Source organism: Citrus clementina, unplaced genomic scaffold (assembly GCF_000493195.1).
Source record: "Citrus clementina cultivar Clemenules unplaced genomic scaffold, Citrus_clementina_v1.0 scaffold_4, whole genome shotgun sequence".
Lineage (NCBI taxonomy): Eukaryota > Viridiplantae > Streptophyta > Magnoliopsida > Sapindales > Rutaceae > Citrus > Citrus x clementina.
This window is the reverse complement of record NW_006262274.1, coordinates 20,082,863-20,097,233: the sequence shown is the minus strand read 5'-3', so window position 1 is coordinate 20,097,233 and position 14,371 is coordinate 20,082,863. Positions and strand designations below refer to the sequence as shown.

At 35.5% G+C, this 14,371-nt stretch overlaps 1 protein-coding gene across 1 annotated transcript; it reads right to left on the bottom strand.

The window, feature by feature from the left end:
- Window positions 1-4,173: 4,173 nt before the first annotated feature.
- On the bottom strand, window positions 4,174-7,174 carry LOC18045318 (S-adenosylmethionine decarboxylase proenzyme). The gene is made up of 4 exons (XM_024185937.1): window positions 7,045-7,174; window positions 6,875-6,943; window positions 6,052-6,210; window positions 4,174-5,887 (listed from the first exon to the last, which is right to left on the bottom strand). Exon 4 carries the CDS (start codon window positions 5,643-5,645, stop codon window positions 4,551-4,553), a length of 1,095 nt encoding a protein of 364 aa, XP_024041705.1. The 5' UTR covers window positions 5,646-5,887; window positions 6,052-6,210; window positions 6,875-6,943; window positions 7,045-7,174; the 3' UTR covers window positions 4,174-4,550.
- Window positions 7,175-14,371: the final 7,197 nt, after the last annotated feature.

Below are 14,371 nucleotides of genomic sequence, written 5' to 3'. Positions count from 1 at the left end.
AATAAAAGTAGAAGTTGACCATAATCCTAATGAAGATATGCACTAAGAGGGTTGTCCCAAATGAGTAGGAAATTATTGCTCTTTTTTACCACTCGGTTGGTTTGAATAGAGAGTCCGGGAGCTGTTCCCCTTTTCGAACAATTTGTACAAACCCACTTGATTTTTAGCTCTGCCTATTGCCTAATGTCCCTGAAAAAGAATAAAGAAGACATTATAAAGCCTCCAAAATAGTTGACGATCCTTATCCCCACCATGTCTCTCCCCCTTCGTTTCTTTGGTATACCCCCACTACTCTATTTGTACTTCAATACAGATAATTCGGACATGAATTCAACCTCTATATCATTTTAAATTATTCTTGCACAGTCACAGGACCTGCTTCATTGTCATGTCCACCTCAAAAATTCAGAAATAAATTGAACGTGCTTCTTATGTTTTTCTTCTCCTTCTTTTTTTTTTTTCAAATATTTATTGCAATTTTATCATATTTACGGAATAAAGTTGCCTAGGGTGGAATGGAGTGAATAATAAAATATCTTGCTACTGGTTCTACCTCTAAATAAATAATTGGAAGAAAATCTTCTCCTGCATTTGCACATCAAGGTACTTAAACCCTAAAAACATGGCCCAGAATCTAACTGATCTGGAAACAAATCAAATATATCTTTAAATAATTTTAAGGAAGAAGAGATTTTTTATCATCGGATTTTCATAACATGAAAGTGCTTAGTCGTTGAACTTCAAATTCTATCTGGTAGGTTCGTTGTTTGCACAAAAGGCCAAGAAAGAATAATAAATTCCCTTGAGAAAGGCACTCTTCGTAAAGTGAAGGGTAATTCATACTCACACGCAAGCCATACTTTTTTCTTTCGCTTTGCAGAATGCACACATTACCTCGACTGCTCGACATTACACCTTCCCAACCCAATACCCACCATTTAAAAGAGATCAAAGCAATGCTCACCTGCTCTCTCTCTCTCTCTCTCTCTCTCTCACACACACACACACACACACACATACAGAAAAAAAAAAAAAAAAAGAGTGGTCTCACGCATTGAATCGAAGAAGATTAGTTATACTGAGGCCAGCTAACAATCTTATACATGGACACATGTGTGCAAGAATTAGGGGGCCATGGAGGAGCCCACAATTGGAGTCTTGGTGAATAATATTGGTCTTGATTCCACACGAAAACCTCCTCTTCGACTGAGCCTATAGCTGTGTTGCTCTACTTTTGTCACTTAGTCCCGACTTTTTTTGCTGTGAGTCACTAATCACTTAACTTTTAATCACCAATTAAGAAAGAAAAATCCACAGTGACGTGTCCATATCATTATGGAAAGGATTGGGATCTTTGCATCTTAAAACGATCAAGATCACAGACCAAAAAGGTGTTTTCTTGACGTAACATTTGTTTATATCTATTGCCCCTTCTACTCAATTATTTAAAATTAGGGACTAGAATAGACAAAGGTTGCTCATCCGGAAATAAAGTGCAAACAGTCGACTTACAGAAACAAACAAACAATCTGCAATAACATAGATTTCCCACCAAATCTCTCTCAGAAAGTTTATTGTTTTTATCACAAAAAAAAAAAAAAATACATACATATATATATATATATATATTTATCATATGCATAAAACAGAGATGCCGACACCTTGACAATCGAATGGACTAATGAAGTCTATGAACAAATAAATTGATATTTACTTGTTCCTAATCCAATAATTCATACTATCAACATGTCTTGTTGCGGTTGCAGAATTGAAAGTTGCCCCTGATTGCATTGCAGTCCACAAAATTTGATGCTTGTTTAGAGATATATACATATAATTGATTTTGGCAAAGTCAAAATCCTACAATTTTCAAATGTTAACAAGTGTTGCAGATTTTCAAGATTCCAACGCTGAGAACAAAACAAAAATTGTTCTTGCTCCCGTATGAAAGAAAAAGTTCGGAAAATAACTAGTCAACTCCTTTTTTTTAATCAAAACCATTAACCCGCGTCAGAAGTTAAAAGAGGCAAAACCCACTCATTTAGTATGAACTAAGACGGATTTCTTATTGTAATATTTAAAAAAATACACCAGAAATTAAAGAGAGAGATTATCAAAACTCAGAGAAATTGTGCACAAAGGTGGTCCAGTTAATTTGGGACATGCTTTCAAGGAATTAAAATATCCTTATTCTTTATGCCAAGTCCTTTTAGCCAAACTCAGCCTAGTCCATAATTGCCAGGGTCACTGGGCCATTTCCAAATGTCACAGACAATGCATTATAATAGTTCATGATTTTGGTCTGAAAACATAGCGACAGATCACTTTGAATTTAGGCTTTAAAACAGATGAGCGCGCCCTAAAATTGAAAGAAAAACAAAATAAATACCCTGATGGTTTCAAATACACTTGTGGAGATATGTGTCAGGTATGCAGCAGAATTTTGAAGGTAAGATGATGAGTAAAAATTTTGACCCCGGAAGTTCAGTTCAAAGGGCTGTGTTGACTGTCGAGCTTTCACTCAAGGTGAATATTTAATTATCAAGCATTTTGAAAAGCCAGAAGCTCAGCTGAATTGCTTTCTTCAGAGAATATAAAGCTAAAGTTAAAACCAAGGCAGCAGCGGGTGTCCCCCGTGCCCCCACCTCCCACTTAAGATTTCAGAGGCGGGCAGGTAGAATCATACAACAGCAACGAATGATGTTTATCAAGAATACCCCATACTTAATTATATGCATAAGCTTTTATTATCATAATTAAGAGAAGCGCAAGATCCTAAAAAAAAAAAAGCCAATGTGCAAAAATAATCGATGACAGATCATATGCAAAGTCAAAAAAAAAAAAAAAAAGGGGGAGGATTATTCTTTACTTTATCATGCATGCTTAACGGTTCAAATTCAGACGCTGTGAAATAAATTATTAGTATCGACAAGAATACTAAGAATGATGTTATTGGATGGTTTATTATGTAATACAAAAAACTATGTGGAACCAGAGACGGGGAAACTTGGCCTTCGGCCTTCCGCTATTATTATTATTATTATTAGAGGTCAATTGTCGAACATACATGAATGAAGGCTGATTCTTCAAGCTTTAAAAAAAAAATGGTGGAATCTGATTCCTTGGGCAATGAGGGGAAATATATGGTCATGAACCGCTAAGAAATCAATAAAACACGAGTAAAGGGTAAAATCTGTGTAGAGAATAATGCAATAAGTAGTTTAGAGCATCTTTAAAAATCTCTTCAAATAAAATTTTATTACTTTTTTTAAGAGTCACGTCAGCATTTAAGATTACAAAAGACACTTCAATTAAAATTTTTTAAATAAAAATAATTATCTCTCTTTAATTTTATAGAGTTATTTTCTCTCTCTTTAATTTATATTTATTACTTTTATTGAAAGAAAGAGGAAAAAATATTTTAATTACCATTTTTTTCTTTGAAAAAATATTTATTTAATTAAAATAATATTAATTTATTTTTATTCAAATAATTTTTTAAAAAATAATGTATTTTTTTACTTTCTTTTAAAATGCTGATAGTGGCATGGTCGTAAGGTTGGTAAAATCTCATGTAAAAAACAAGAAGTCTGTGATTTGAAGTCATCAAAAGAGTATGTGGGTCGGATGCCAAAAACATGTTGCTATTAAGACTCTCATTAATCAAATAACACCCAAGCATTTATAGTGGCTCTATTTGCATATGCCTATCCAATCCATCACTGCACCAAATGTAGAAGAAAATTACATCTAAATCAGTTCTGTTCTGTCCAATCTGGTTGCGCGTGCAGCGCGCCAACAAGTCGCATTCCTAAGCTTGCTGTCTTCCCGATGCGAGAAATGTTGGATGATTGTGTTCAAATAAGAGATGAGAGTCGGAGATGAGTGAGATGATTACACGGGTAGGATTTGCTCTTGGTGGTGAAGGACATGCCGAAAAAGGGGGAGGAAAAAAATATGAAGATCAAAATGTTTTTTTGAAGAGTTTTCAATTTGTGAAGTGAGAACCGATAAAACAGAACGCGCGTAAGGAGAAATAACGAAGAAAATAAGAAATTCGCCACACACTACTGACACTACATTTATAGATGCATAACCTCAAGTAAAACAAAACACATCAGCCACTGCAATCAAACAAATCAAAAATCAAAATCAAAATCACACACAAGTGAATAACCAAATATCACCATATATTAATTAATAATTATGAGAGTTCAAATCCGGCATACCACTTTGAATCAACAACCCACAGACTAGAACAAGTCTGCACGAAGCTTACAAGCAAGTGCAATTATGAGAGTTCAAATCCGGCATACCACTTTGAATCAACAACCCACAGACTAGAACAAGTCTGCACGAAGCTTACAAGCAAGTGCAATTACAGACCTTTATTGTAACCAAGGCAACCAAAAGACAAAGAAATTAACATATAAAGTCTCTAATGACAGACTACTAAAAAGTAATACCATCATGATCGTCAGACCATATGCCTAACAATCAATTATTTTATGTTAATACAAGATGCAGCAATTAAAAAGTAAAGCATAGAATCACCCATCTTCCTCATACTCTTCTTCCTCTTTCCAGCAGCACTTCAGAGTTGATCTAGGAGAACCATTGCCCTCAGTTTTAACAAATTTCTGGTACAAGATTGAGCCGCCCATCCCAAGCTCCTCAAGGCCCCTCTCTTCGCGACTGTAACCTTTCACATTTAACAAACATTTCTGCTCAATCATCTTTCCTGCAACTTCAGCATGCACAGCAATGGAGAAATCACGTGGTTGGAAGCAAGCCAACACCCTCTCAACCAGCTGTTTCAAATTAACATCATTAGGATCATAACCAACTGTTTCAAAGCTGGCATAGCTGAAACCATCCTCTGGAGTAACATGAATAGTAGAAATAGCAGCCCCTTCAACAGAATTCATGGAATAACCACAAGGGTCAAACTCAAAATCACATATCTTGGAATCTGGAAGAATCTTTCTTATACCAGAACTGACGGTCATTGCACCAGCTGAACCTGATTGGGTTTTGTAGAAAACAGAAGCCATTTCCCTATCCAGACCAGTCAAGCACATCTCTATGGTGAAAACAGGGTCACTAGAGATCAGTGGTTCTGCAGATGCAGAGTATACATGCCATTTCTGTGGCTTGCCTGACCCACCAATTATGTATGCATTGCTTCCTGAAACAAGCTTCCCAAAATAGCTATCAAGGACAGCAACTTCTTCAGAAAAGTTGCGATGAGGGTATAGCTGATTCCCAGGGAAAATGAAACTCCCACGTGTATACCTCACTGATCGTACATTGAGAGAAAGGGTCTCAACCAGTTTCAGGATGGGTGGGATTGAAAGAAGCAACTTTGTAGTCCCACAAGTTTTGATGATGATCTTGTAAGAGTAAACAAAGAGGCTAGACTCGGATAGGACATAGGAGTCAACTTCATCATTTGACAGTGAAGAGACAATAGTGCATTCAGCTGGTCCTAAAATCTCATCCAGCTGGGCCTTGGTCAGCCGCCTAAGGCCCTTTCCTTCAGGATCAACAAAGATGCTGGGTTCAAAAAATGATATCTCCAGCCTCTTTTCATAACCTTCAAAACCAATTGCAGAGACTGCCATGGTAGTATCAGCAGAAACCATTGCAGCCGAAATCTAACTTTAAGATTGCAGAGAAACCAGAAGCAGCAGGGATGATGACAGTAGAAGAGAGACTGCAGAAGCAATAACCACAATCGCGAAGAGAGAGAAAGAGAGAGGAAGATGTTGATCTACAAAAGGGGAGTAAACCTAATATAACTAACTACAGGAAACTAACAGTTGATGGATCACGCTATGTGATCTGATTGCAGACTTTGAGAATATCAGGATGGCTTGCGTGCGCACTGCAGAAGACAATAAAGAACAAGAATGTTAACATCAGTTGTTCACAAAAGATAACAAATTGCTACGTCTACTAATCATATCCAAATTCCAATGACACAAAAGCTTTTGTTTCATCATCTCATGTTCTTGTGTGTATAAATGTAGAGTGCATAAATAAACTTACGTTGGAGTAAGCAGCAGATCTGAACTTCTTGATTCCACCGTTGGGTCGAATGTCTTCAATGCTGTAACCAAGAGGAGCTTCGTAGAATAAGGACTTACTACTGCTAGACTTCTTCTTCCCACCTTTAGACTCCATTAGAACATTCAGTCCTGCCTGTTCCTGATCAAAAGCCAACAAATATTAATTGTTAGGACATGTCAATAGACCACAATGAAACGATCAACCAGAAAAAGAAAAGACTAATTAAAACCAAGCATGCCCAATAATCTCCATGCAGATTAAAATGAACCATAACTTTTGGCACTACAACCACAATTGAGGATTCAAGTAATATGAAGAAACAGAATCGGAGGACTCAAAATGCCAGATTTATAGATTGTACAGTCACAATGTTAAACAGACTTTTTTTTTTTGGGCTTCAAAAACTTCAAGACTATCACGGTATTTTCTCACCAACTCACCAAAAAAAAAAAAGGAAAAGAAAATTTTGAACACTGAAACTTAGTCTGTCAAATATAATCCAACAATTCCCCCAAATACTCAAAACAAAGCTCATAAATGAGCTTAAATTACTAAGGTTCTAATTTTATTAAAACAAACAAAATTCATGTTATCTAACAGACGCAAACATCAATCTGGGAAAAAAAAAATCATGTTATCTGAAACAAGCCAAAATAAACAAGATTTCAGAACAGATCCATGAAATACAAATCCAAAAAATAAATCACATGACAAACAAAACAAATCTTGATGATAATAATTAAAACAAATCCGTTAAACAAAAAAAAACCTAACTCGCTCTTTCAAATCATTGCATACTTACAAAAATAAAAAAAATCTCGATGACTGTATTAGCCGCGACAACAACACGTTATTAATTTCCCCGCAAATCCTGAAAAATAACGAGTGAAAAAATGAATCAGGTAACAATGAATGACTAAAAAAGTGCATAAAACAAAAGATCAATGAACAAAACAAAAGAATGAAACTTACAAAAATTTGACAATATTGCTGAATAAAAGAAAAATCAGGAACTTTTGCTAAACTATGAGAGAGGATCGATCGAGTTCCGAGTCTTTGAAATTTTGCTATTGCGATTGCGTGAGTGAGCGGCCGAGACGAGAGGGAGAAGGTCGTATTTATATATGACGTGGATGACCTGGTGGGGGCAGAGTGACTTGCACATGTGTCTATTGACTTTTTGCCCCACCTTATCGCGGCTTAATTACAGCTGTGTCCCTTCACCTTATTTCCGTGAGGTTTCTGGTTTAGAATTAGCGGACTTGTTCCGCAAGTATTGAAATTTTGGTTAGCTTATGATTTGTTTTTATTATTTTATATTTTTATTTAATTAATAAATTTATATAAAATAAATTTAATATTGTGAAGCCGAGAGTTAGTTACATTCTATTACTGGTGAGGTGGCAGTGAGTCAGCTTATGTGGGCCAGCTGGTGGTTAATTAGTTATGACCAAAGAGCTGTATAAATAAGCAGAGCCAGGGCTGATTATTGTAGATCTTTTTCGGCTAAGTTGAGTGACCAAGACTGAGAGTAAAGATTCTTAGTTGAGTGAGATTTGTTCTCTGACATTTGTAGTCACATTGTAATCAACCCTTAGCAATAAAGTTTCACACCCTTTGGGGTTTCTTCAGCCGTGGATGTAGGTACTCTGGTATCGAACCACGTTAATTCCTTCTCTTTGTTTTCTATTTGTTTATAGTTATACACTGTTCTTTGTTGATCTTTGTGAATCTTGGTTGTTAGTCAAGTGCCGATATCTTCCTTTTCTTAACAAATTGGTATCAGAGCTTCAAAGCTCTCTGTTCTTAATCTTCAAAGATGGGAACCACCAGATTTGACCTTGAGAAATTCAATGGAGAAAATGACTTCTACCTATGGAGTCTTAAGATGAGGGCCATCTTGATTCAACAAGGCTTAGACAGTGCCCTTGATGGTGAGGAAGAAAAGTCCAAGAAAGAGAGAGAGGAAGGTTCTTCAAGTTCAGGTGGAGACTTGAGGACCATAAACAATAAAGCCCACAGTACGATCATCCTTCACCTGTTTGATGAGGTACTGAGAGAAGTAGCAAAAGAGAAGTCAGCATTTGGGTTATGGGCAAAATTAGAAGAGCTTTTCTTGAAGAAATCTCTAGCTAAGAGGTTGTACATGAAAAAGAAGCTTTACACATTTTCAATGAAAGAAGGAACAGCTATGAGAGACCATGTTGATGAGTTCAACAAGCTCATACTTGATCTTGAAAATGTTAATGTAATGCTTGAAGATGAAGATAGGGCTCTCATCTTACTAAGCTCCTTACCCGATTCTTATGAACACTTCGTGGACACTCTGCTCTATGGTAGGCAAACCCTCACCCTAAAAGATGTCAAGAATGCTCTTGAATCTAAAGACTTGAAGAAAAGAGCAGATGGCAAAGATCAGATCACTGGAGATGGATTAGTTGCCAAAGCAAAGACAGAAAAGAAGATGTACAAAGATAAGAAGAACAAAAATCAGAAAGAGAAGACTGATAAGATGAAGAAGAAAAGAAAATGTTACTTCTGTCAGAAGGAAGGACATTATATAAAAGACTGTTTTGAAAAGAAGAAGCTTGAAAAGTTACAGAAAGAATCAAGTGGGAAGGCTGACATTGCATCTGTAGATGAAGGAGAGTCAGAAGATGCAGATGTCCTTATTGCAGCAGATAAGAAATCTTCTGGTGAGTGGATACTTGACTCAGGATGTTCCTTCCATATGTGTCCACATAAAGATTTCTTTGTGACTTTCAAGAGTATTGATGGTGGAAAAGTTTTGCTTGGAAATAATTTAGCCTGTAAAGTTGTTGGAATAGGGTCTGTTAGGATTAAAATGTATGATGGTTCAGTAAAAGGCTTGGAACAAGTGAGATATGTTCCAGAGCTTAAAAGAAACCTCATATCATTAGGGATGATAGACTAATTAGGCTGCTGCATAAAGGCAGAAAATGGTGAACTTCAGATCCTTAAAGATGGTGCAATCATAATGAAAGGTTGTAGAAGAAATGGATTATATGTGCTTAAAGGCTCAGTTGAGTTACCTGGTATTATTACAAATGTAAACAGTGATAAAACTAGGCTCTGGCACATGAGATTAGCACACATGAGTGAGAAAGGTTTAAAGGAGTTAAGTAAACAAGGTCTACTAGGAACTGATCAAATTTCTGCACTTGAATTCTGTGAAAAGTGTGTATTTGGTAAAGCAACTAGGCAGAAGTTTAATCCAGGAAAACAAGAAACCAAAAACACACTGGATTATATTCACTCAGACCTGTGGGGGCCCTCTCAAGTGCCCTCTCATGGAGGAGCTAGATATTTCATCACTTTCATTGATGACTTTTCAAGGAAAGTCTGGGTATATGTACTGAAGCACAAAAGTGAAACTTTTGAGAAATTTAAAGATTGGCTGACTTTAATAGAGAATCAAACAGAAAGGAGGGTAAAGAGACTAAGAACTGATAATGGACTCGAGTATTGCTGCAATGATTTTGAACAATTCTGCATCAAGAAGGGGATAGCCAGGCACAAAACTGTGAGGCACACACCTCAGCAGAATGGACTAGCAGAAAAGATGAATAGGACCCTAGTTGAAAAGGTAAGGTGCATGTTGTTTAATGCAAACCTTTCAAAACACTTCTGGGCAGAAGTTGTCACCACTGCAGCCTACTTAGTCAACATGAGCCCTTCAGTTGGTTTGCATTTCAAGACCCCCCAAGAAGTTTGGTCAGGAAAGCCTCCAGATCTCAGCAACCTCAGGGCATTTGGTTGTCTTGCTTATGCTCACATAAACCAGGAAAAATTAGAGCCAAAAGCTGTCAAGGGTTACTTCATAGGCTATCTAGAGGGTGTCAAAGGGTATAAAATCTAATGCATAGATGGAAAACCTTCAAGAACATTGATCAGCCGAGATGTTGTGTTTGATGAAGAGCCTATGCTGCATCAGAAGGTAGAAACAAAACTCACTACACCTGATACAAATGAGGTTAAGGAACACAATTTTGAGGTGGAGTCAAGTGAAGAAAAGAAAACTACAGAAAGGGATTCCAAGCCTTGTCAGAAAACACACATCACTTCTCAAATGAATGAATATCAGCTAACAAGAGACAGGGAAAAGAGAATCATTAAACCACCCAAAAGATATGGCATAGCTGATATGATTTCTTATGCCCTGGCAGTAGCTGAAGAAGTCATTGGTGAAGAGCCTGTCAGCTACAATCAAGCTATGGGCAGTAAAGTTAGAGAGAAATGGCTGGATGCCATGAATGAAGAAATTATCTCCCTAAAGAAGAATAGAACATGGATATTGGTCAAGAAACCTCAAAACAAAAGGCTGGTAGGTTGCAAATGGATCTATAAAATTAAAGAAGGGACTGTGGATGGTGAGCCTCCCAGGTATAAAGCAAGGCTGGTAGCAAAGGGGTTCACCCAAAAACATGGAGTGGATTTCAATGAGGTATTCTCCCCTGTAGTAAAATACAGTTCCATAAGAATTGTACTGGCAATAACAGCTTACAATGACCTGGAATTGGATCAAATGGATGTGAAGACAGCCTTTTTACATGGAAATCTTGAAGAAGAAATTCTCATGGATCAGCCTGAGGGGTTCATTGAAGAAGGGACTGAAGATATGGTATGCTTGTTAAAGAGGAGTTTGTATGGGCTGAAACAGTCTCCAAGACAATGGTATCTGAGGTTCGATGAGTTCATGATCAGCCATGGATATTGTAGAAGTCAATATGATAGCTGTGTGTATTTTAAAACCTTATCCTCTGAAGATAGAATTTACCTTCTTCTTTATGTTGATGACATGCTTATTGCATGCAAAAAAAGAGAGGAGATTGAAAGGCTTAAAATGGAGTTGAATACTGCTTTTGAAATGAAAGATCTGGGGACTGCTACAAGAATTCTGAGAATGCAAATAGTGAGGAACAGAAGTAAAGGCACTTTGTTTCTTACTCAAGCTATGTATGCTAAAAGGGTTCTTAGCAGATTTGAGATGAGTAGTGCTAAGCCTGTAACAGTACCTATGTCAGCACATTTCAGATTGTCAAAGCTTCAGGAACCAGAAGAGGATCATGACCTTGAGCATATGAAGTCAGTGCCTCACTCAAGTGCAGTTGGCAGCATAATGTATTCTATGGTTTGTACAAGACCTGATGTAGCTCATAGTGTAGGTGTTGTTAGCAGGTTTATGGGGAACCCAGGGAAGGAACACTGGAGTGCTGTCAAATGGTTGTTGAGGTATTTGAAAGGTACTGCAAATCATGGAATTTTGTATGGTGGTTCTGAAAGTAACTCATGTCAGGTATCAGGGTTTGTAGACTCAGATTTTGCTGCTGATCTGGACAAGAGAAGGTCCATTACTGGATATGTTTTCATTTTGAATAGAGGAGCAGTGAGCTGGAAGGCATCTCTTCAGTCAGTGGTTGCTTTATCCACAACTGAAGCTGAGTACATTGCATTGACAGAAGCAGTAAAAGAAGCAAAGTGGCTAAGTGGGTTAGTTTCTGAGTTTGGGTTAAAGCAGGAGTCAGTTTGTATTGGCTGTGACAGCTCTAGTGCAATTCAGCTTAGTAAGAATCCTAAGTATCATGAAAGAACAAAACATATTGATGTTAGGTTACACTTTGTCAGGGATGAAATTGCAAATGGTATTGTGAATGTTATTAAGGTCCCTACTCAGACTAATCCTGCAGATATTCTAACCAAAGCAGTACCTGCAATCAAGTTTAGAAACTTTCTGAACTTGGTTGGTGTTGGTAGCTTATAAAACCAGACTAGTGGTTGCTGAAGAAGAAGGTGGAGCTGGTTTCAGAATGAACTAAGGTGGAGATTTGTGAAGCCGAGAGTTAGTTACATTCTGTTACTGGTGAGGTGGCAGTGAGTCAGCTTATGTGGGCCAGCTGGTGGTTAATTAGTTATAACCAAAGAGCTGTATAAATAAGCAGAGCCAGGGCTGATCATTGTAGATCTTTTTCGGCTAAGTTGAGTAACCAAGACTGAGAGTAAAGATTCTTAGTTGAGTGAGATTTGTTCTCTGACATTTGTAGTCACATTGTAATCAACCCTTAGCAATAAAGTTTCACACCCTTTGGGGTTTCTTCAGCTGTGGATGTAGGTACTCTGGTACTGAACCACGTTAATTCCTTCTCTTTGTTTTCTATTTGTTTATAGTTATACACTGTTCTTTGTTGATCTTTATGAATCTTGGCTGTTAGTCAAGTGCCGATATCTTCCTTTTCTTAACAAATATAAAAATTTATAATTTTATCAATCGCTTATTGATTACGCATCAAATTCAAGTGCTGTATTTAATTTGATTCTAACCTCTTTTTGAGAGCTGAGTCATTAGGACTTGGTTCTTTAATATAAAAGTAGAAACGAACAAATTCTATCAACTTTGATCCGACCTATGTTGTCTATTAGGACTCGTATTTAATTTGATTTGTTTTCTTTGACCGCAACAAACTTCAATATTTCTTTCTAGCTTTATCAATCCCTTATTAATTACACGTCAAATTAAAAGTGTTGTATTTAATTTGATTCTAACCTTCTCTTGAGAGCTAAGTGATCATTAGGACTTTGTTCTTTATTATAAAAATAGAAACGAGATCTATTTTGTTCTGACCTATTTTATCAATTAGGACTTGTGTTTAATTTAATTTGTTTTCTCAGACTTCCGAATTTCCTAAACACTAAGAATGTGTTTGGCACACTATATTATATTGTATTATGATAGATTAAATTGTAATATAATATCGTGTTTAGTGTAATATAGACTATCTTATATTTAATAATATTATTTATATTACTATTACCATCATGCCGCGAATGTCCCTAGCCTTTTTATAGACATTCCTGACTTTATCATTGAAATGAGAATATATTTGTATGGTACGTAGTTGTTGTAATTTTAACGTAATATTATTTAAATTTATTAAATATTTTAGTATTAATTATTAGTTTATTAAATTGTTAAATAATAGTATATTTTTATATATTAATTAGTATAATATAATTAAATAATGCAATCTTATATTATGTTTTTTTTTATATATTGCTTAAGTATTTATCATTAGTTATATTAACTTATTAATTAATAATCAATTGTATATATTAATTATTGTAATATAATATAATTCAATAGTGTAATATTTAATTATATTTTTAATATAATTAATAGGGATATTATCATTTTCCCACTAAATGTATTCGGACACATCATGTCAGTACCACAGTTTGGTAAAACCATCAATTTACCACCAAACGTTTAAACTGTTAGCATTTTCCCACCATTCCGTTAAAACTCAGTTAATATGTAATGAAAATTTCATAAAAGGTCAATTTTACCCCTGGAGCGTAAAAGACCATGTAATTAACCTTTTATGAATTTTGTAATTAAATCATCATTTGTTGTTTTTCCTTCTTAAAGGGCAAAAATTATCTTTTATGAATTTTGTAAAATTGACCGTGTGGTGCTAGGTACTTCATAAATTGATTTAATTTATTTAATTTTTAAAGGGCAAATTTATTTATTTAATTTTTTGTGTAAAATTATTATCATCATATCAAAAATTAATATTTTAATCTTAAATCACATAAAACTCAACTTGTTGCTGAGATAAAGCAAAAGCTCAATTTTATAAGCTCAAGGTTAATTACATGGTCTTTTACGCTCCATGGGTAAAATTGACCTTTTATGAATTTTTCGTTATATATTAACTGAGTTTTAACGGAATGATGAGAAAATACTAACAGTTTAAACGTTTGGTGGTAAATTGATGATTTTACCAAATTGTAGTACTGACATGATGTGTCAGAATACATTTGGTAGGAAAATGATAATATCCCTAATTAATATTATATTATAGTATAGTATTATTGAATAATAAAGTTATTGATTTATATTGATTATCATAATGTAAAAATAAAAGAAATTAGAAATCAATATTATATAATATTGTTTGGATAATATAATTTTAAATTACAAATTTACTTTTATTTATAACGGCTTTTTTTGTTGGGGGGGGGGGGGGGGGGGGGGGGACACCAATGAGTCAAATTGCGGCATTAGCGAAACCTGAGATCAACAAGGCTAAAATATTAAGTTTAGCTAAAAATGTGTTTAATACATACGAGGCCTACACTACGAGATGGACAATGAACCAATTTTCCATGTTGACGGAAGATTTTTGAGAAATTACCTTTTGAACAATAATCAACATCACTAAAGCAAAAATGTCTCTACATTTTAGTTTATTGAGATTGACAAAATCATTGTGATATT